The sequence below is a fragment of the Erpetoichthys calabaricus genome, chromosome 15, assembly GCF_900747795.2.
Source record: "Erpetoichthys calabaricus chromosome 15, fErpCal1.3, whole genome shotgun sequence".
NCBI classification, from domain to species: Eukaryota; Metazoa; Chordata; class Cladistia; order Polypteriformes; family Polypteridae; genus Erpetoichthys; species Erpetoichthys calabaricus.
In genome coordinates, this window is record NC_041408.2 from 69,225,810 (window position 1) to 69,250,720 (window position 24,911).

General features: G+C 39.7%; 1 protein-coding gene across 1 annotated transcript in view; it reads right to left on the reverse strand.

Moving 5' to 3' along the window:
- Positions 1-7,190: 7,190 nt before the first annotated feature.
- Positions 7,191-24,911, reverse strand: part of LOC114666054 (muscarinic acetylcholine receptor M3-like) — a 318,723-nt gene continuing 301,002 nt past the window's right edge. Inside the window, exon 2 of the mRNA XM_028820766.2 lies at positions 7,191-9,669. Within this exon, the coding sequence (XP_028676599.1) occupies positions 7,863-9,650 (1,788 nt within the window). The 5' untranslated portion in view covers positions 9,651-9,669 and the 3' untranslated portion in view covers positions 7,191-7,862. The remainder of the gene's footprint in view (positions 9,670-24,911) is intronic.

A 24,911-nucleotide genomic window follows, 5' to 3' on the forward strand; every position in this document is an offset into this window, starting at 1 on the left:
TGTTTATACACATGCATTGCGATAAGAAAAAATGTGTCTTTACTAATGGGGCAATCAGGCTGCCACCCATCTGTCTGTGGTGTTCACAAGCTCTCCTTGTGTCCATGTTGGTTTTTCCAGCAGTTGCTCTGGTTTTCTTACCACATCTGAAAGAAATGTTAATTTAATTGGTGTGCATGAGTAGGCCCTGCAATGGACTGGCACTCCATTCAAGGTAGATTCCTGCCATGTATCCAGTGCTGCTGGAATAGGATCGAGTTTGGAACTGGATGAAGCCAACTTAAGAAAGGATGAATGGAAATATTTAAACAAATTGATTAGATGTCATTCACATGCACGTGCGCACACACACATATGCGGGGAGGACAAAAGTAGGTTTACATTTGTTATTATGGAAAAAGACATGAGGTTATGATTTTTATAATAGCTTTATTAACTCAAAGATATAATTTGTAAGCACTCAAATTACTGGTCTCACATACTCACAAGTGGAACCCCACCTTTGCCCACCCCTCCTATATATATATATATACAGTCATATGAAAAAATTTGGGAACCCCTCTTAATTCTTTGGATTTTTGTTTATCATTGGCTGAGCTTTCAATGTAGCAACTTCCTTTTAATATATGACATGCCTTATGGAAACAGTAGTATTTCAGCAGTGACATTTAAATTTATTGGATTAACTGAAAATATGCATCATAACAAAATTAGACAGGTGCATAAATTGGGGCACCCCAACAGAGATATTACATCAATACTTATTTGAGCCTCCTTTTGCAAATATAACAGCCTCTAGACGCCTCCAATAGCCTTTGATGAGTGTCTGGATTCTGGATGGTGGTATTTTTGACCATTCTTCCATACAAAATCTCTCCAGTTCAGTTATCCAACCCCTGCGTAACTTCAACTTTGTGACTGATGCTTGAGCATTATCCTGAAGAATTTGTTGATACTGGGTTGAATTCATCCGACCCTCGACTTTAACGAGGGCCCCAGTCCCTGAACTAGCCACGCAGCCCCTCAGCATGATGAACCCTGCACCAAATTTGACAGTAGGTAGCAGGTGTTTGTCTTGGAATGCGGTGTTCAAAGTGCAAAGCACTTTTTGTTCTGACCAAATAACTACATTTTTGTTTCATCAGTCCAATGCACTTTGCTCCAAAATGAATCTGGCTTGTCTAAATGAGTATTTGCATACAACAAGGGACTCTGTTTGTGGCGTGAGTGCAGAAAGAGCTTCTTTCTCATCACCCTGCCATACAGATGTTCTTTGTGCAAATTTCGCTGAATTGTAGAATGATGTACAGATACACCATCTGTAGCAAGATGTTCTTGCAGGTGTTTGGAGGTGATCTGTGGGTTGTCTCTAACCATTCTCACAATCCTATGCATATGCCGCTCCTGTATTTTTCTTGGCCTGCCAGACCTGCTGGGTTTAACAGCAACTGTGCCTGTGGCCTTCCATTTCCTGATTACATTCCTTACAGTTGAAACTGACAGTTTAAACCTCTGAGATAGCTTTTTGTAGCTTTCCCCTAAACCATGAGACTGAACAATCTTTGTTTTCAGATCATTTGAGAATTGCTTTGAGGATCCCATGCAGTCACTCTTCAGAGGAGAGTCAAAGGGAAGCACAACTTGCAACTGACCACCTTAAATACCTTTTCTCATGATTGGACACACCTGTCTATGAAGTTCAAGGCTTAATGAGCTAATCCAACCAATTTGGTGTTGCAAGTAATCAGTATTGAGCAGTTACATGCATTCAGATCAACAAAATTACAAGGGTACCCAAATTTTTGCACAGCCAGTTTTTTACATTTGATTTAATTTCATACAACTAAATACTGCTTCACTAAAAATTTTTGTTCGGAAAACACCCCAGGTACTCAGATGTTCCTAGGAAATGAAAGACATACCACTGTTATCTTTTTTGTTGAAAGTAAATTATTATGCAGGCTGAGAGGGGTTCCCAAACTTTTTCATATGACTGTATATTATATTATATATATATATATATATATATATATATATATATATATATATATATATATATATATATATATATATATATATATATATATATATCATATAGATCACATTTACAGTATGTGTATGTGTGTGCACTGTAGCCTATATAGTTGAACATGTGGCATTGGAGCACATTGGTTAAGAGTGCTTATTTATAGACTAAGCATCCTGGGTTTCAATCCTGCACCTGTTTGTTGTCTCTGTGGAGTTTACATGTTTGTCCCACACCTACATGGGTGTTCCTATAAGTACTCAGGTTTTCCTCCCAAATCCCTAAATATGGGCAAGTTAGGTTATCTGGCAACTCTAACATGGCCTCAATGTGGTTGCGTTCATGGGCTGATGCCCTGTCTGGTTTTGTTTCCTACTCTGTGCTCAGTGCTTCTGGAACAGGCTGTACACCCAATGTAACCCTGGCCTTCGATGTTTTATATATATTATATACTGTATACGAGGGACATTCAAAAAGTTTCCCCACTTTTATATTTTCGTTGGAAACAGTGAAGGCTGGAGGAGTAGTAATTGGGCATTAAAAAGTTGGTACAACGCTGGGAAAATTGCATCGCAAAACAAAGGTGACTGTGTAGAAAAGTGATGTAATTTGTAATTTGTTTTTGAAATTCTTAATAGAGTTAAAAAAAAGTACAGAAACTTTTTGAATGTCCCACACATTATATATATATATATATATATATAGATATATATATATATATACACATATATATATATATATATATATGTCTGTGTGTGTGCCATATAGTACTTGTTAAATTTATATTTATATATTTGCCAGAACCTCTGTTGGAGAAGTGTAGTCAAAAAAAAAATAGTGATCCTGCATAAAAATGGGAATAGCTACAGAAGAAGAAGATATATAGTTCCATACAAACGTTTGGGCACACTTGGCCAGATTACATAATTTGTTCACATTTGAAATAAAAAAATGCTAAATACAGCTTTTACAGCAAACAAACTGAAACAATGGCATTTTTATGACAATGTTATGTACAGTTAAGATTAATTGGATGAACTAAAAAATATTAACAAAATAAAACATTAAATTTAGCATTTCAAAAGTTTGGCTATCCTTTCAGTTGTTAATGTCTCAAACTCGTTAGGGGTTAGTCTGGTATGGCATAACTCATTATGTGTTAGTCTGGTTAAGAACTGTCAGTAGGAATTGATAATTCCAGAGCCTAATAATTTGTTCGACTTTTCAAATATTGTGTGACACTTAACTTTCTAGGCAACTAACTGAAGATCTGAAACGTAAAAATAACTCTTGCCTACAAGGCTAGAAAAGATATGAAAGAGCTTCCAGCTGGCAATTTTCTTTGTCCGAAAAGTCAAAAATGTCAAGAGGAGCTGTGGAAGTCCTGACAAGACCTGGAAGACCATGAAGGCTGATAGACAGAAGAGTAAAACTATCATATGACTGCAGGCTGGTTTACCCAAGAAAGTGCACTTCTCTACTGTGCAGTGTTACTTACACAGAAATGGCATTCATGGTGAAATCATCAGAAGGAAATCTGCAATTTCATCACAAAAAACATCTGCACAAGACAGGGACATTTTGGGACCAGGTGCTGTGCATTGATGAAGCTGAAACTGAACTTTTTGGACTTAACAACAACAAAAGGTTAGTTTGAAGTAGAAAGGTGCAGCATTGTTAAATTCAGCGGTGGATCTATTATGCTTTGTAGATGTGTTGTATGAGTACAGGAAATAATGGATTCCACTACTGTAAATATAAACAAATCCTCAAGGAGAATGTCAGACATTTAATCAGGTAACTGAAGCTGAGAAAGGGTAGGCTTCTACCACAAGATAATACACATTGAAATCTACTATAAAGTTCCTCAAGAAACACAAGGTGGTGGTTTTGGAATTCAATTGCAATCCCAAGATTTTGAAAATCTGTGCACAGATGTTAAACATGCTCTGCACACAAGACAACTCAAGAATATCTCATGGTGGAAACTGATCTGCAAGAAAGAATGGAGAGAAACTTCCAAAGACTCACAGCTGGCTACAAAAAAACATTTGCAAGCTGTGAACTTTCCTAAAAGGGTTGTGACTAAGTACTGACTTAGCAGGACCACCAAAATTTTCCAAATGACATTGTTAACTCTTTATTTACTTACTGTGCTTTTTTTAGTTCATCAAATAAATCGTAACTATACATTAATATTTAGTTATAATAATGGTATTGCTTTAAGTTTGTGTGCTGTCATAGCTGAATTTACTTTTTCTTTTTACCTCAAATGTGAAAAATAATTATGTCATTTGGCCAAGGGTGTCAAAACCTTTGCATGGAACTATATATTATTGATGGGCAGCACGGTGGCACAGTGGTAGCGCTGCTGCCTCGTAGTTAGGAGACCTGGGTTCGCTTCAATGGTCCTCCCTGCGTGGAGTTTGCATGTTCTCCCCGTGTCTGCGTGGGTTTCCTCCGGGTACTCCGGTTACCTCCTACAGTCCAAAGACATGCAGGTTAGGTGCATTGGCGATTCTAAATTGTCCCTAGTGTGTGCTTGGTGTGTGTGCGTGTCCTGCGTTGGGCTGGTGCCCTGCCCGGGATTTGTTCCTTGCCTTGTGCCCTGTGTTGGCTAGGATTGCCTCCAGCAGACCTCCGTTGGATAATGGATGGATGGATGGATGGATTGATATATATCATTGATGTCTCTAAATTAAAGGAATACTCCACCCAAAAGTTATATTTTTTTATGTGTTACTTACTCCATTGAATTGTGTTGCATAGCACCAGAAAGGCGGAAGTGGAGAGGAAGATGGGAGAGTGGAGAAGGACTTTAGAAGGTAGAATATCTGCAGTTTCATGATGACCAGGATTCGGATGTCAGCCTGTAAGTAGAGCTATTGAACAGAATATATAAGTTGAAATGTCTCAGAATAGTGGTAGTTCAAGATGGATGAATGAATGCAGAGATAATCCAGAGAGTGTAGTGTGAATGGAAGAACTGGAAGAAGGTATCAGGAGTATAGTGTGATCAAAACATTAAGGTGAAGGTTCAAGGTAAAAATTTTGGTAAGGCCAGCAATGATGTATGGAGCTGAGACATGGGGCAGTAAAGGGAGCATAGGAGAAGAAGTTGGATGTGGCAGAAATGAGAATGTCGAGATGGATGTGTGAAGTTACAAAAAAGGACAGAATAAGAAATGAGACAATCAGTGTTACAACAAAAATGGGAGAGCTATCTAAGAAAGTAGAGGAAAGTAGGGTGAAGTGATATGGACATGTGTTGAGGAAACACAATAAATATGTTGGTAAAAGAATGATGGGAATGGAAGTACAAGGGAAGAGAAAGTGAGGGAGGCCTAAGATGAAAGTAAAAGAAGACCTTGGGAGAAGGTGCAGGACCAAATCGTATTGAGAAGGTTGATCAGGCACATGGACCACATGTTGAAGTGGGAAAGGATGATGAGGAAGAATGTTACTTACTGTTTGTAGTTTGTAGTGGACAAAACTGGACAATGGCAAACAATGTTATAAATATCCATGGAAAAAAGAAAAAAAAATCTCCTATAATAATAATAATAATAATTCTTTGCATTTATCTATGACTCGTGCTGCAAACCTACATGACATTAATCTAGTTGTATCCTCAAAAACATGCAAAATGCATGTTTGTTTGCTAAAATATTGTTAAAATGTTACTTCCAGAAAAATCTGTGCACATCATAAACAGGAAACTAAAGCATCATGGGAAAGACTTTTTAAACTGATGATTCATTCATCGATCAAGAGTCCTGTATTCAACCAATCTCAGTACAATTTTGCAAAGCCATAATTGAAAGTATGATCACATTCTCCATTGTTGTCTGGTTTGGTTCAGCAATAGTCCAATCCAGAAATAATTTAGAGCGTGTTGTGAGGTCTGCTGAGAAAATTGTTGGCTGTGCTCTTCCATCTGTTGCAGACCTGTACACATCTAGTGTCACTAACCATGTCAAAAGGATCACCAGGGACTCATCTCACCAAGGTCATCGCTTTCTCCCAAAACTCCCCTCTGGTAATTGCTTTAGGGCAATTAAAGGTAAAATGAACAGACACCTAAACAGCTTCTTTTCCAGACCCGTAGCCCTCACAAGCCAGTAATTTAGCCTGTCTTACAACATTTATAAATGTGTTCTCTCAAACACTGCTTGAAGGTGTGTGCATGTACAGTACACGTATATGTATGTATGTGTGTGTGCATGAGCACTGCATTAATGTCTTCACCTGCACATCATCACCTCCTTTATAATTGCACTATTCTGCAACTGTTTATAATGTACGCCATGTTGTTTTAACTGTTATTTTTGTGATTATGCTATTTTATATTTTAAGCAGCTCCAAAGCCGCCAAGTTAAATTCATGAACATTAGGTACTGGCCAATTAAAGTGATTCTGATTCTACCGTTGCTCACTATTGGGTCCTGTTCTGTCAGAAAACTAATTTTGTCCTTTTTCCACAGAAATGTGAGAATAACATTTTTTCTCAGGCACCACTACAAGCTGTGGGGTAAATAACATATATAAAAATGTCGTTTTTGGATGGCATATTCATTCAAAGTCAATTTCCCTAACTCTTATACTGAATATGATAACAGTACATACTAATCTTGCACCCAGTTCCATTTCTTCCCAGCAGGTGTCACTGTAAAACAACAGTAATTTCACTGAAGCCTAAAGACGCCACAGTGCGCTCCTTACGGTATTCCCTTTGGCATCTGCATTTTCCAGCACTGCCTCTTTCCAAAGACAGTGAAAAATCTAAAGGTCTATTACTATAATATTATTATTAATACTATAATACAGCTCCAGTGTAAGGATGTATTAAGTGTTAATAATAATATTTATTCACAATTTCTCCTTCATTCCTTCCCATTCATAAAAAAAACAAAAAATAAAAACAGATTTACTAAGAAAATCCTGGCTTGGTTGGTATTTAAAAATTTCTAGACCGAGCACTCTAAAATCCTTCCACTCTCTGGAAGTTCAGGTTCAATTGTAAGCATGCTGCAACTGTGAAATAAAACAAACATCGTCATTCATAAGTTTGAAAGAAATATTACAATGTTGATATGTTATATATATATATATATATATAAACATAATACAAAAAATACATATTGTTTCATATACACAAACACCATTAAAATACTTTACACATTTCTCTAAACCATGTAAACAGCATCCCACACTGAATACAAAAGCGACATGTGTGTACCATCTCTGTATTCACAACACGGATAAACCAAATTTTGCAAACAAAGGTAGTTTTTGGGACATCTAGATTTACAATATTTTCATACATTTAGAACACTGGATGTTTAAAAAATACTGAAATGGATAGTTGGCTCAGTATTTTCATTTGTATTGGCTGGTTTAAAAATCTAATGATAGAAAGGCTGGGGTCCTAAAGAAACTGGCAGCTTCTCGCTACAGAGTAGGTGGAACCACTAAGGGGAGATAAGGGACATCTTTTTATAGGAGATAAGATTCAAAGCATATAATGTACAGGAATGTAAAAAGTTCAAATTTAGGGGATTTTGGTATTACGCTATTTTTTTCTCCTTATTAATAGCATTCATTCTTTTTCAATTTTGAAAGCCCTTTTCTCTGTAGTGCCTTACACACTGTAAATCTTACCATGAACACAATTTTGTATATTTCAGTCCCAGGGAAAATGTTGAACTTGCTTTGGGTATAAAATGAGAGAAAACATAATCAACTTTAAAAGATGAATTAATCAACTGTTTCTGGATGAAGGCCTGAGATTGATGGACATACAAGTGATCATCTCTTCTGCTCTACAAAAGAACCTTTAAGAATCCTGAGGCATATTTTTACGGAAAATGACAGACTGCCTCTGCTGAAATTGCTGCTTACGGCGCTTTTTTTTGTCCCACTGACACAGCAATATCATTTTGAAAGTTGTTCGAAATGTTTTATTGCACAAGGCGTAACACATGGGGTTTACTGTGCTGTTCACATAGCACAACCAGTAACTCAGGTCCCATAAGGTTTTGGGGATACATTCGTTACAAAATGTGTTCACTAGTACAATGATGTTGTATGGCGTCCATGTAATGATGAAGGCAAAAAGAATAGCGCTAAGCGTCTGTGCAGCTTTCTTCTCTTTCACAAGTGACATCCTTTTGCGCTTTGTAATTTGTGTTCGTGCTCTCGCGGCAAAGCGTTTGGCCATTGCTGCTTCTTTGAAAGAGATGGGCATGGAAGTGGTCTTCGCTGCTGAGGCCATGGTATCTGATGGTTTGGGCACATCGATAGCTGGCATTGACTCCATTGGCATCTTGGTAAAGCACTGGTGGTAACTATTCTCTACTTTTTCATTCTTTTCTTTCCTGGACATTCGTTGTTTGCTACCTACATTAAGCCTGCGGTGGTCATCTTCGGACATATCCATATCTTCGGAAGAAGCCAGATGAGAGTTCATGGCCTCTCTGAGGCCTGGAAGTTTCAATACAATTGAGTAAATAGCTCTTGTTTCAGGTATCTCCTCTTCATCAGAAGAACCTGACTGGTCCAAGGAGGCAGCTGCATCGTTGTTATTCCAGCTGTCACTACTGCTCTGATCCTGGTCTGCCTCAGGGCTGGACTTAAAAGACTTCACCACTGGCCACAAGTGAAATCGACTTCTCTTTCTCCTAGATGGTCTCCTCACAGAGGACTGGGTCAGCTCGTAACTGCTACAACTCCTAGAGCTACCAGTCTGGTGGACAAACTGGGCTGTTTCGGCGTCACTACCAGAAGCCTGCAACCCGGCCAGCTCTTTGGTTCGTTTTTCAGTTTCTTTGTAAATCCTCCAGTACAGTATTGTCATGATGGTAACAGGCAAATAAAAGGCAGCTATTGCAGTACAGAATGTGATAATAGGCTCCGAGAGAAATGGAATGAAGCACTGATCCGCAGGAACTGTGCGTTTCCCAACAAAGTATTGCCAAAATAAAATGGCAGGTGCCCAAAGAATAAAGGAGACTGACCAGGCCAGTCCTATCATGATTCCTGCTCGTTTTGTTGTTCTCTTTGCTCTGTAAGTAAGTGGCCTGGTAACAGAAAAGTATCTGTCAAAGCTTATTACTAAAAGATTCATGACTGAGGCATTACTGGCAACGTAGTCAATGGCTAACCACAAATCACATGCTAAGCCTCCTAAGGCCCACTTGTCCATAATGATGTAAGTCGTATAAAGGTTCATTGAAATGACACCAATGATTAAATCCGCAAAAGCAAGACTGAGGAGGAAATAATTATTCACTGTCTTTAGCTGCTTGTTGACCTTGAAAGACAACAGTACCAGGATGTTTCCGATTATGGTTACCAGGGATAAGCTGCCAGTGAGAAAGGCAATTAGGACCACCTGCCAAACTGTATGCCCACCTAGTGGATCAAAAGAAGATTTGGGAATTGGGGTAGCATTTTGTGACAGCTGCAGGGCTGAGTCTTCTCCAGGAAAGGAACCATTCTCGGTGGGGTTAAATGGGTCACTCCACTTATTTTCGTGAAGAAAACCTGTGTCCTGATAGGCCTTGATTCTATTGCTGGAGCTTAAAATCAAGCTGGACGCTGTGCTGTTGTAGGTCAAGCTCATGGTGACTGTCTGGCATATTCTGTAAAATAAAAACAAAGTATTAGCAATAGTGGTACATTTTTTCTTATACTGAATGTTCAGCCCATTTGAATACAGTACATCAAAACACCAATGATGGGGCTTGTCTAGAATTAATATACTTGAATAATCAAGACAGAATGGAGAGCGTAGCCTAAACTGAACCATTAGCAGGGTGTGCTTGAGTTTAGGTGGTAGGTTGTTGTTGTTCCTTCCTAGTTACTTAATTAGAAGGCAATCCTTGCCAAAAACACTTAATTTAATGTTATGAACTTTTACGTTTTTTCCTTCTACCATGTTACGTCATTCTTATATTCTATACTTTTCCATTCTAATGATATTCTCCAAATGATTTATAACTCAGAGCAGATTAAAAATCCTCAGCTTGTCACTCTTTTTTCACTTCCGTTTTCCTTCTAAATCTCTCTATTATATAAAAAAATCCAAGGACGAGACGAGACTTTTTAGCCTGGGACGAGACGTGACTTTTTCAGAGAGATACTTTCAAGTCCCCCGAGACGAGACCATGTGCCAAGAAATTTAAAAACGCCCGGGGCCAGGAAATAAAAGACAAAGAGTAGATGACAAAGTAGAATGTCGTAAAGTATTCAAAAACAGTGGCGCAATACACATGCAGAGCAGATTAGAGATAATGAAAGTTCTAAAATTCAAAAGTCTCAAAAAAATGATAGTAACGATTGCATTAGCACAAACAAATGGAAATTATTACTCGGTGAAATAACGGAACAGCGAAAAGAGATCGAATATATTGTTCGGATTTAAAATTTAAGTTGGAGACTTGTAGATCGTCTAATTCGTGTTGCCATCAGGGAAAGTAGTGTTTCTTCCCAATGAAGAGGCGTATCCACAAGAATTAAAAGATTTGTTGTTTGGTGAAAGTGAAATCCACATACGCAAGCAGCAGAGATGTGAAATGGCTGACATGTAGCGCAGGCTGGAGGGTTGCTGATCAGAGCGAGCAGAGGGTGAAGCCCCCTAGTATTTTATTAAAACAGATACTTCATGATGAACACACACGTAAAAACATACACACACAGAGTGGTAAATGGGACCGGGTTAGGTGAGGACTGCTGGTCTCTTTGTCATTTTCATGTCAGTTGGTAAAGAGAATAAGAAGCAACTGAACACCATGAAGGCAACAAAGGAAGAAGAAAAGAAGACATAAAGGGCTGGGAATCCCACCAAACGAGTTAACCAAAGTGAAGCATTGTCTCAGGACACTGCTGGGGCAACTTCTCTGCACTTTTGTTTTTCTTTATTCTCAATGCTTTAGCACTTGACTTACGGTAATTAGTGTATTCTACTTCCGCCTCCCTATCTAAACCACCTGAAGTCCTCATCACTTTGATCCTAGCTTCCCAGTAGAACAGAACTTCATAAAGAGCTAACCATGTCTACATTCACATATCCTTCTTCTTTCATTCTTTTTCAAACAGTTTCAACTCAAGATATTTAACAAGGTCATCCTGGTGCCCCAACCGTTCCTCCCTGGCATATAATAGCTCATGGACCAAGATCAGTGGTGAAGAGTAATGAGACACAGACAAAAATATAACAAACAGTGCTTCTTTATTTACAGTGAAAAACAGAAAAACCCACTTTCATCAAAAATAATGAAAACAAAAAACACAAAGTCCTGATGACACACTTTAGATGATTCAAAAGATAAAAAAACAAGAAAAAAAAGAAATAAATTCCTTTCTTCCTCTTCGGTCCAAACAAGGTCAAGAAAAAGAACCGGGATTAAACTATGTGTAAAATTAAGTACTGAATATCTCATGAACATTGTTCCAAATCACAATTTAATCTGTTGGAAATAGATCTATGTTGCTTTTCATTATGTAGGTCTAATGACGACAACTGAAATCTGTCAATGATGATCAGCTGATGCATATTACAATGTTGTGTATAACACTCATGTGTTCTTTTGATTTGTTGTGCTGCATATACATTTTCTTTCTCTGTGGTATTTTATCAGATTTTATAAATATAAATAGTTGAAATGCACATGCAGGTTATGTACAACATGAGCATGTGTGACCTGTCTGACTCTGTTGAGTCTCTTTGTGGTGGTTGACTTTGACTATCATAGTTAATGCTTCAGTATGGCAGTTGTTTGTTTCTTTCAGCGCCACTAGATGGCACGTTAAACACGTTATTCAGTGACATTTTGCCCACTTATTTTTGAGAGACCTGTGACTCTGTTTGTACTTATATATATATATATATATATATATATATATATATATATATATATATATATATATATAACATGTTCAGCAGCACGTTTCTTCATAATACACCAGCAAGTAAGAAGTATTTCCCCTTCCATAAAGAAAAAAAGAGGACAGGATGCTAAGGCACTATGTCGTTTTGTTGTTTCACATTTTATCAAGCCTGCATTTCTGTAATAAACCGGTGACTCAAAATTCACTGATCTTAAAAGTCAGAACAACAGTGCTCAAGGTCAAGTGTTTCTTCAGATCTTGAAAGCCAAAATAAATAGCTGCACATTGTGAAGTTAGGATTAGCAGGCATATAATATATTCCAATTTTTCATTGTCCATGCACACTTCAGTACTCATTCATGATTCCCAAGCTCCAGTGAGCACTGGGATTAAAACTAAGCCTCTAAATGTAAATTTAAAATAATTTACAAGTTGCTTTAATAGTGGGATCTGATCTGGAGAAAACACATTATCACCTTAACACTCTGTTTTAGATGCTCAAAATGAAGCACGTCCAATGTGAGACATTACACATAGATATCTTCGTCGGACTGTCATCCAATAAAGTCCACATTCTATTTACACATGGTTTAAATTACTTTCTGCACAGCTTATGGGTCCTGTGATTTTCTTCACTGTTTCTGAGAGCCGGAAACACGAGCAAGTCACACAGCCTTTCTACCTCACTAATCTTCTGCTTGAGTGATTCCTTCACACATGCCAGTCATCAACTATCTTAACCAATCACCATAGCAACATAAATTACTTCTGAGACCTATAATCTGATTGGCTCAACTTTTCGACTCTACCTCTGGCCAGACACATATCTGGGAATTATTGTAAATTCCAGAGCAAAGCAAATCTATAAGAACAGTTTCATGTCTGACAGCGTTAGATTTCCCTCTTTTCATAACAGCTACTTCAATTCAGAGAGATAGCAACAGTGTGAAGGCAGGTGACAAGTGACTGGGCAAAAGAGAAAATCTAATATATTATTTTACTTCTTTCAATTTGTATGACTGGGTTTAGCTACCTGACCAGACTACTGATTAATCCAATGAAAAGATTGGCTGCTGGGTTGCACATTTGGCTTGTAGCAACAACAGAAAATAAATTGATGATTAAAATGAACACCTTACTACACTAGATAAGTATAATACTGCAAACAAAATGGCAAAACTTCTATATTTAAGTAACACACCCGTGTTTAAAGATGCAGAAATAAATAAATATTAACCTCTTTCTCTCTTCCTGCATATCTATCTTACTAAACCACAGTTAATTTATGCACGGCAGACGCACCGAGGCGCATGTGCACTGCGGCCTTGGCGCCCGCCCCAGAGTCCAGAGTCAAACGCATGCATGCGCGCTGCGGCCTTGGTGCCCGCCCCAGAGTCCAGAGTCAAACGCAGCAGCTTCCCAAAACGTGGCCGCGCCCACCCCAGAGTCAAACGCAGCGGCTTCCCAGAGTCAGTAGGTGGCGCCCAAATAACACAACGTGCTGCGCCATGGAGCTCGCCCCAGAGTCAAACGCAGCGGCTTCCCAAAACGCGGCGGCTTCCCAGAGTCAGTAGGTGGCGCCCAGATAACACAACCTGTGAGCGCCCAAACAACACAACCTGTACAGTCATGGATACAAACAATGAACGAAGGCGCCCACACAAAGAAACCGCTTTAGTTCAAATAGGGTTAGTGCATTAAATTGAAACTTTACCATGCCTACGACCTGTGAACTACACCTGAGGTAAAGCGTGCACGCCAGGTTGTAGAGCTGCCCGGACGCGACTGCCCACACCACCGCATATACCCTCCATGATAGTTCATCATGCAGCGGCTTCCCACCGAGCACGCCCCAGAGTCAAACGCAGCGGCTTCCCAGAGTCAGTAGGTGGCGCCCAAACAACACAACCTGTTCACTACACTTGCTCTAATCCACTGTGCCAGTAATATAGATCCCAGCAGTCGGTGTCAGCAAAGGCAACAGAATCACGTCTCCACAAAACGAAACTGCTTTAGTACAGATATGCGTATTGAATTAAATGACATTTCCCCAGACGCACCCACCCTCCATGATATGTCATCCATCCAGATATCGGACGGAACAGAAACTGATTGCCATTCTTGGATTTCCGATTCGCTAGCGAATCGCGGGCTTACTTGTAAATGATATTCTACAGTTCAATGCACAATTATCAGGTCAGTGCCTAATGAAGATTTCATGCAATCTATATATATAATTCACTAAGCCGCCAACAAGTAAGACACCCATGGCGCATGCAGGACGGAGCCACGGCCACCAACTGTAAGACCATTGGATACGACGACAACTCGCAGAGCCACGCCCACCAACTCTGACGCGACGACTCGGAAAACATGGCGTCATTTATGTTTGTCTGTGCTAGAGTCCACATGCACCTCTGAGCCACGTTGACTGTTCATAGAGGCATGTTTCTCGCGGATGTGAATCGCTGTATGCAGCGTCTAAAACAGTTTGCGAGGGGTATCCCATGGGATCCTTAAAACAATCCTTTAAAACTGAGGTTAAAACACAATGAAGGAAGCAGTCGTTAAAAACCAATAAGCCCTGTGCCTCTTTTTCATTAGCGTCTCACCTGCTTCACCGATGCAGGCCTTGCAACAGTCAAGACGCTCTCTCAGCAGCTGACCTTCTCTGTGCCTGACTCCACTACTGTCAGTCGCTTGATTAAAAATGGTCTTTTGAAGGGGAGCTATGGACCTGCTATACCACAGGAACACATTGCCTTCGAGCCTGCTCTCACTCACTCTAACGTACCGGCTTTCTCTCTCTCCTCACTCGCTTGCACACTGCACAGGGGAGAAACGCCCGCAGCATGACTCCACCCAGAAACCGTTTCAGCCACACTTCCATGCCCCTCGCTACGCTGTGAGTGCGGTGATTATTTATTTAAAAATGGCCTTTTGAAGGGGAGCTGTAGACCCGCTATACTACAGGAACACCTGTGACATTGCCTTCACATTGTTTTCCTTTTATTTTTGATCCCGTCGAGCAGATCAGACATATTTAAAAATGGCCTTTTGAAGGGGAGCTATGGACCCGCTATACCACAGGAACACATTGCCTTCAAGCCTGCTCTCACTCACTCTAACGTACCGGCTTTCTCTCTCTCCTCACTCGCTTGCACACTGCACAAGGGAGAAATGCCCGCAGCACGACTCCGCCCGGAAGCCGTTTCAGCCACACTTCCACGCCCCTCGCTACGCTGTGAGTGCAATGATTATTTATTTAAAAATGGCCTTTTGAAGGGGAGCTGTGGACCTGCTATACCACAGGATCACCTGTGACATTGCCTTCACATTGTTTTCCTTTTCCTTTTATTTCTGATCCTGTCGAGCAGATCAGACACCCAGGCAAACAACACTGAATAATCAATAGCTGCAACAATACCTGAGTCGGTTTCGTCTGTGTTCAGCAGTGTTTCGCAAACTCAGTCCTGGTGAACCCCTGTGGCTGCAGGGTTTTGTTCCAACCAGATTCCTAATCATTAATGCCGGTGAAACTCATCCGGGATAAGTCGGTTTTTCAAATGCAGCCGTGTAGCAGATTAGTCTAGCAGACTAGCTGGATGTAATAATCCGAGATGAATGCGCGCCCCTGCGCTGAGTGAAAAGCCAATGTATATTGAGTCTACAAAACATGATCAGCAAGTCTTTGATAGGCTGCAACAAAATTATGAAAGTACGGGCACATTTTTTTCACACAAGCTGTGTGTGTGGGTGGGTGGGTGTTAGTTAGTTAGTTAGTTAATTAGTTACTCGAAGAATTTCAAGATTTAATATGCACAAGCGGTAACACTGCAAAAGCAGCCCAAACCAGAAAAGACGGCTGGCAAAAAGTTGCCGACAAATTAAACGCATGTGCATTGTACTTACTGAAAGCAGCGTTATGGATTTTGCAAATGTTCACTTTTTTCCCTCTGCTTAAAAAACATTAAAAAAGCGGCTTGATTATGCGGCGTTGGTATGCAGCGTGTAAAACACTTTGTTTGTCACGGATAATTTGCCTTTTATTTTTACACAAAGACAATTACCTGTTAGATTGGCCTTTGCGATGACAATTAATATGGCACAGGGCCAAACTTTCAAAAAGATATGCATGTATCTGCCAAAACCAGTTTTCAATCACGGACAGTTGTATGTTGCTCTCTCCAGAGTTCCATCTTTTCATTCACTTACTGTTGTATCCTCAAAACCACCCCTTTTAGACAACTGTGTCTTTCCGGAACTGTTCAGCCATCAATAAATGATTATGCGGCATATGCCTGCAGGAACACGTGCGAGAGAGCGAGCGACACACACACCCATACAGGCGTGAGCGAGAGAGAGAGCGCTGAATGCATAAGAATAATAATACTTCATTACATTGATATGCTGGTGTTTTCAGTATTCAAAGCGCTATCCACACAGGGAGGAACTGGGAAGCGAACCCAAAATCTTCCACAGTCTACTTACTGCAAAGCAGCAACACTACCACTGTGCTACAAGGCAGTTAAAGAATGCACCGGCCTCAATTTTGTTTTCACTTCTGTTTACAGCGATCGGGTCATAGCGTGCATTATTGCAATGTTACTTTTCTTGGTGCCTTATTACATTACAGATGTTTCACATGTTCATTTTTTTCCCTGTGCTTAAAAGACATTAAAAAAGTGTTTCTCAACTGTGACTCCGGAACAACTCAGTACGCAAGCTATATTAAGCGTCAACAATGAAGACTCGCTACACCTTAATGAACAAGTGCTGAAACATATCCCTACCAATGAAGTAACTTTCACCAGCGTGGCCTCTATCGTCACAGACGATCTCGCTTTCAGTCACGGACAATTGTATGTTGCTCTCTCCAGAGGTCCATCTTTTCATTCACTCACAGTGGTATCCACAAACCCACCCCATTTGGACAACTGTGTCGTTCAGGAAGTGTTCACCCATTAATACATAATTATGTGGCGTATGCTACACCGCGGGTTGGCTAGTTTCTTATATTTTGCAATGATACACACAGCTATAAGCTCAGGCTTCCCTTTTTAAGTCACCCAGTGGCACCTCATCTCTGTCCAATTAGAAAAATGCAGCCCAGACCATATTTTGCTCTGAATAATATTTTATAAATATTTTCTTTTTATTTGAGAAAGAAGGTTTACAAAATTGATAAAATGAAGCTTGATTTCATGATTGCTGTTACATTTCGTGTATTTCTATATGTTACTCTTTTTCCTAACAAGTTAAAGTTATAAAATAAAGCTTACAGCAGGCGTATCTATCAGCATCCTCCGCTATGCTACTGTATAATCTACTTTTGAGCTAAGATGGAGACAGACAGACAGACAGACAGACAGACAGACAGACAGACAGACAGACAGACAGATAGATAGATAGATAGATAGATAGATAGATAGATAGATAGATAGATAGATAGATAGATAGATAGATAGATAGATAGATAGATAGATAGATAGATAGATAGATAGATTTATTTGTTCCAAACAGGAATTTAACCTTTTATAGAAGCTCTCAAGAAAATTAGCAAACGACCCTCTTCAAATACAAACAAACATTACAAAAATGAAGAACACCTCTGACTTGGATAAACATCTGCATGCAGTTAGATGGCCTCCAGGATGGCTCCTCTCTTCTCATGCACAACTAATACAATGATTTCTCTGCCCCTTCACGCAGCCAAGCTTTTGCATTTCTCTTACTCTTCTCACTTACTCCTAGGCTACAGGGTGAGCGCCACACCAGCTTGGCTGTAAATGTCCACACATTACATCCTTTCTGATGGTATTCCTCTGCAAGATTTTTCCATAATAGTTAGTCCATTATCAAACCTGTGTAGTTTCTGACTGAGCCTCTTTAAAGATTAAAATGTTATGAAGTCACTATTTGTGTCTATCGACAGTTACTTTTTTTGTTGCTGGTGGCTTAATTATCAGGCGATTTTTTTCATAGGTATTGCAACTCATTTAGTTTGGCTGGAATTGGATAGTACGTGAAACTAAAACTAAGAAAATAATCCAAATGATGATTATAAACTGTTATGAAGAACTACTGATTCATATTTTACCTGGCTGACAGTATATCCACTCCAGCTTTAAAAAGCAGATTTACTAGAGCCCACTTGTTAGACTTTTACCTTTATATCTGGGAACTCTAAGCTAGGAAAGATCAAACAGATCTTCAGAGGATTTCTGCAGTTTATGAAGTTATTCAACTGATGAAAGAATTCCTATATAGAACAAAACAAAACTAAGATAAGCCCCTCATATAATCTGTACTTTTATCTGAACATTTATTTCACTTCTCAGGTTATTCCCCAATGATGGTAATTTGTGTATGTGTAGTAAATGACAGATATTATCGTCTTTTACGAGTCCCTACCTTATTCATGTATTTTTCGTACCCACATTTTCTTTTTATTGGGTGATTTGGTGCAAGAAATGAATCGACTTTAGACTGGACATTTTGCCATTGAAAAGCTGCTTCTTCAATTTTTTGGTGGGTTGCTGTTTTGTCATTGAATCACTCCATGATCCGTCCCAGTCCAGGCATTTGCACAGTGGTAACTACTAGCTGTGAATCGGTGACATCTGGATTACTAAAGCTCTCAGAAGCAGCTAATAGTAGGAGTTAGCCCTTCTGCTTCTCAGGGTCTTCATAATCCAGATGTTGTGGTTTTACACCAGCTGGCCTCCGATTTTTAACATAGTGCAAATGTTCAGATTAGGACATATTTTGGTGTGATTCCATGATGAAACATTTGGCATAGTTGGCAGGATTTGCACTGTGAATAGGTGGAGTGTAGTGGTGTGCTGCACAAATTTTGGGGGCTGAGTGAGAGAGAAAGTCCAACAGATGTCACCAGGATGCACTCCACTTGCAGTACTTGTGATAGTTCATGTAAGCAAAAGTGTAGTTCTCCTGCTTCCTTACAGTGTAAAAGGAGCTGCTTCTACAGTATAGGCCTTTGTAATCAAGATGAAGTGGGTTCACAGCTGGCACAATGCAAATGTCCAGAGTGAGACTGATTATAGTTTGATTTCATGGCAAAACACCTAACATAGTTGGCAGGATGGGTGGAATGTAGTGGTGGTGCTGCACAAAAAGTGGGGACTGAGTGAGAGAGAAAGCTGAGGTGATGTCACCAGGAAGCTCTCCACTTACAGTACTTATGGCAGTCAGTGCAAACACCAGTGTAGTTCTTTTGTTTGCTCATAGCGTAAAAGGAGCTGCTTCTGAAGACCTTTGTAATTTAGATGCCATGGGTGTGCAACTATCCAGACTTGGATAGATTCTGATGTAATTCCATGACAAAACTGTTGGCTATAAATGTACAATATATTTGGGCTAACAATCCTTGACCATTTTTTTTTTGCTGTATCAAATATTTTTTTGAGACGAGTACCAAATTTTATAAATTCTCAAGACAGTTGTTCTGCCTCAAGAAGGCAGTAAAAGATTTTTAAGGGCCAGGACACAAGACATAAGCCAGAATCATGTTAAATGTATTAACAAGTCAAGAGCAAAACAAGAATTGTAGTCAGGAAGTCAAAAATCAAGTCCAACCAAAAAAAATTTACCACTAACGCATTTTTATCTAATATCAGGTAAGGCAAAGGTGAACGTGCTGACCTTTACATGGTTTTGGTGAAGGCATCGCATGCTGTGAAGCCCTGTTGGATTCTGGGAATGTTACTATGATAACCTACAATTCAAGAGTAATTTAATGGCAGCGCCCAAAGTAAAATTAGTGGCAATGCTGGCGTAACATTAATAGTTTTTAACTCTTTTGGGATATTTTAAAATAGAAAATGAATGCCAAAAATGCATTCATTGGGGTTCAGAACCTCAGAATGGATACATAGATGAACACAGACTGTTCACGAGGAAGCAGGAGATCAATCATAACCCTAGACAGTAGTGATGAATAAATAAATGAAATAATTCAATGCTTAGGCTAGTTTGCAGAGGTTTAATGATGGTTGGCAGTTTTTACTTTCTCATATACGAAGTATAGGGAAAGTATTGTAATTGTCCAAAAATTTGACCTCAAGATTTTGATGAAACTCAACGTTTTAGACCTCCCTGAGTCTGATTTACTTTCTCATAGGGAAAGTATTGTAATCTGTGGAACTTGACCCGGACACAGACAGGCAGACACGTTTAAATTACCCCACACACGTTTATTGTGGTCTTCCATTATTACAATTCAGCTCACTAACCCCAATACACCCAAAGTTCTGGCCAACACACAATGCCTTTTCTTCTTCACGCTGCCTCCTTCCCTCCTCCAGAGACCTCGTCCTCTCTTCTCTCCTGACTCAAGTCATTGTATGAAGGGAGGTGGTCCCTTTTATAAGCACCCGGATGTGCTCCAGGTGTGTTCCGGCAATCTCCCACCGACACGCCCCAGTGTGGCGGAAGTGCCGGCTGCATCCCCGGAAGCACTCCGGGCGTCCCTCTGCTCATTTTCACCCCAGCACTTCCGGGTGTGGCGGAAGTGCTGAGGTGCAGGGTCTTCCAGGTATTGGGGTGCCCCCTAGCAGTGACCACGGGCCCCTACAGGGTTGAGCTTCCCAGCTCCATACCCGTGGCCCCCAAAGGAACCAGGGTGGTCGCCCCCTCATGGTTTGGAGGAGGCACAAGCCCTCCTCCGGTCTTCTTGGGTGTCCCAGCTGGGTACCACCCCCATCCGGGTACCACAAATCATCCAAAAATTAAATTTTGAAATTTTGATGATTCTCGACTTTTTAGACCTCCCTGAGTCAGAAAATACCATTTTTAGAATTATGCCTGTGTGTGTGTGTGCAAACACAATAATTTGAGTACGCTTTCAATATGGTGAACTAGGGTGTTGTACCGTGTTAGCCATTATGAATGTAGAGAAAAGCCAAGCAAAATGACACCTTTTATTGGCTAACTAAAAAGATTACAATATGCAAGCTTTAGAGGCAACCCAGGCCCCTTCTTCAGGTAAGATTAGGTGAACCAAAATTTGCATACAAGTATTAAGTGCAAAACATAGATTTCTATCAACTTTTGAGCTATTTCCACTAACGGAAGTGGTACTTTTTTATTCATGCAGCTGCAGAGTCCAATTTATTCAACTTTACTTTTACAATAATTGTTCAATATATTATTAATTTGATTTGATTTGTTGTTACTAGTTCTTTAATGTGCATAATATAAAAACAATCATTGTCTTGCAGTTTATTCCTCAAATATCCATCCCCATATCTGAGTATACAAGAAAGTCTAGAGGAGACCACACCAGGTTTTTCATTGAAGTGATTTGGCAGCAATAAAGTCTTGAACTGTTTACATGTATTGATTTCTTACACTGCTACTGTACCTAAAAACTTTGCACTTTATTTATTACAAGTTCACAGACACTTATTGTCTTTTTTCAAAAACACCTGCCTATGATCAACTAACATTGTTTTTATTAAAGTAGTGTATAAATAAAATGAAATGGTATCCACCGGCATTTGTTGTAGAGTCAAAACAGTTACTGAACAAAGTATGCAAATAACTTAAGGAGTGAGAATAAAGTTGCACTCTACTTGTGCCATACAAGGATCAGATTTCAAGTCTATGCAGCTGAAATGACACATGCTGAGGAATAGGCTACTGGAATAAAAAAAAAAGAAATAGAAAAAGATGGGAGAAAAATCAAAGATGCAAAAATGGAAGTACTTTCATGTAAAGGTTTTTGATGTTCTTTGAAACATACTGTATTGGCCCCTACACTTTGAAAATGGAATAAAAAAAACAAAAACATTGACATGCACATCTGAATAACTTTTGCTAATTTTACTAAATATTTAAGCTAGCAGCATCTGATCACCGGTGTTTGATTTCTTGCTTGTTTTCTCCAACTTCACTGCCTTATTCTTGGCTGTTAAAGCAGCAAAAGGAGCAAAAGGAGCAAACGCATGTGCTGGCAGCACTGGGTGAAAGTCAGTGACTTAACCCAGATGGCAACAGGTAGTTGCACACACCAAAACTTCTGGACAACGAGTCCCTGTAGAGCTAACAAACATCTTGGTAGCAATGACTGCAGACTGTAAGAGGAAATCAAAGTCCCCAGAGTATCGGTTCGGCATGTGGACTGAAATCACATTTAGTCACCATTGTGCCAAACTTAATAAGAAGTAAGAGAATTAATTTAAAACAGGTAGTAAGAGCAAAGACTCAACACTCCCTGGCATTATTCTAGACAGAAATAGCAGGGTTTCTTTTATTTTTGCCAAGGTGACTTTGTTAGGATGATGAGTTTGGAAAATGTGGTTAACCTCCTATCGTGATTTTTGTTAATTCAGCTTTTGAAAGGTTCCAGTTTGGAAGACGTGAATATAATGTGGCTGCTACTGCAGCCTGTGTTAATATTGTCATTAGACTGTTTGGTACATTCCTACCTCCACCCCCTATTTAATTAATACATATTGGTATGTCCCTAGCTCCCTTTTTGCTATTGGCGCTGCTTTAGTCTTTACTTTACCTTCCGCCATATTGTATTTTAGGTTAAGGAAATTATCGTCCTTTTACCTTCGAATTGTCATGGTTTTCACGTCCTAATACTTGTATGACTTCTTGCCAGAAATCTATATTAAAGTATACGGATTCTCAGCCTTGACTTTCTTGGTGAGTAAAACTATCTGTCCACGTTCACTACAACCAGTGGGGCGACGCACACTCCGTACGGACTGGGTCTTTGGAGAGAAGCCTCGCTAATACGGCGTTCGGGGACAGAATATAAAGGAATAATGTTAATTTTTAATAAGGAGGTACTGAGTGATTTGGAAATTGTAGAGGGAAAAGTACTGCTTAGATTAAAAAGGCTAAAACCTAACAAACCAGATAACGTTTATCCTTAAGTGCTTAAGGAGGTTAGTGAGTACATATGCAAGCAGATCCAAGTAACTGTAGGCCAGTAAGCTTAATGTGCATCACAGGCAAACTACTGGAAGGAATTATTAAGGAGAAGATTGAGGGGTATATTGCACAAAGGTTTATGGAACAGTCAGCATGGGTTCTGATGGGGGAGGTTGTGTAACATGTTGGAATTTTTTGTGATATTATTATCTTGATTTTCAGAAATCATTGGATAAGGACCCACATGAGAGGTTGGCCATCAATCTAAAAGAAGTGGGAGTTCAGGGTGTGGTTTTATAAAAAGAGAGAGAGAGAGCTTAGGAGCACATGCTGCTACAGTGCATTGCCACACTCACCACATGACAAACCAACTCAGGATGCCAGATTAGGATCCGAGTGCAGTCATGGAATGGAACAGTGTGAGGTTTTTTATGGTGGCTGGAGTGCCAGTTCTACCACCAACCCCCAAGTTTTCACTGCAGGTTGGAGGGCCTACATGCAGGGCTGGATGCAGATTAACGTCATACCCAGGATGGAGCAATTGCAGGTTAAGGGTCTTATTCAAGGGCCCAACGAAGTAGAGTCACTTTTGGCATTTACGGGATTTGAACTGGCAACCTTCCGATTACCAGTGCAGATCCCTAGCCTCAGAGCCACCACTCTGCCCTCAGAGCCACCACTCTGGTTTTATAGATGGATCCTAAATTGGCTAAAACATAGAAGAGGGCTATAGTGCAAGGAATCTTATCAGAATTGACTAATGTTAAGAGTGGTGTCCCTCAAGGGAAAGTGCTAGGGTTGCTACTATTTTTAACATGCATAAATGATCTGGATAGGAATATAAAGAGCAAGCTGGTTAAGGTTTGCAGATGATACCAAGCTAGGTGGATTGACAAATAATCGGCCACACCAGTGTGAATGTGCCCCATCTCGTCTGATCTCGGAAGTTTAACACGCTCAGGCTTGGCCAGTACTTGAGTAGGATGGGAGACAAATAATCCAGAATCCATTGAATCATCATGGAGGGAATTGCACACAGGTTTGGGAATATTTGTGGCAGATGTAAGGTGTCACAGGTAGGAAGTGAAAATGTTAGGTTTGAATACGCAACGGGACATCTGAAACTTGAAAGAATCCGTTATGAGGAGGATTGAGGAGTCACAGTGGACTCATCACTCTCAACTTCCAAACAGTGTTCAAAAGTCAATAAGAAGACTAACAAAATGTTAGGTTATATAGCACCATGATGTGTGGAGTTACAAGTCCAAGGAGGTTCTGCTCAAGCTTTATAGCACACTAGTAAGGCCTTATCTGGAGTGCTGTGTGCAGTTTTACTCTCTGGGCTACAAAAAGGACATAGCAGCACTGGAAAAAGTGCACAGTAGAGCAACTAGGCTGAATCCAGGGCTACAGGGGATAAGTAAGGAGAAACGATTGAAGAAGTTGAACCTTTTCAATTTAAGCAGAGGTTAAGAGGTGACATGACTGAACTGTTCAAAATTATGAAAGTAATTAGCACAGTGGATCACAGTTGTTACTTACAATGAACTCAAGAGGAACAATTAAGGGTTCTTTGCTCACATGGTATACATTTTTCCTTCAGAACCCAGAAGTATAGACACATGGAGTAAGCTACCAAGTAGTTTGGTGGGCAGTAGGATTTTAGGGACCTTCAAAGCTCGGCTTGACATTATTTTAGAGGAATTAGGTGGACAGGATTGGCAAGCTTTTTGGGCTGAATGGCCTGTTCTCATGTTTTAGTTTTCATGACTAAGAATACATACTTTTTTCTCATTACACATCAATTACTCAGCACCCTTTAATATTGCATGTATTCAGATTTGACCGATTTTCTGCAAAGGTGTCTGTTAAATTAATAAATAAATACTTTGATCATTTCATTAATAATAATCAGTCAGTAATTATTAAATTTTCAAACTTATATATTGTGTTGGTAATAATAAAAAGAAGAATCCTAAAATGCTGCTATACACAACATATACACAAATTAATGCAGTGTGCATAATTAATAAATTCTACTTAGTGACAAATTACACAGGCATTTGCAATGCAAATCAGCTTCATA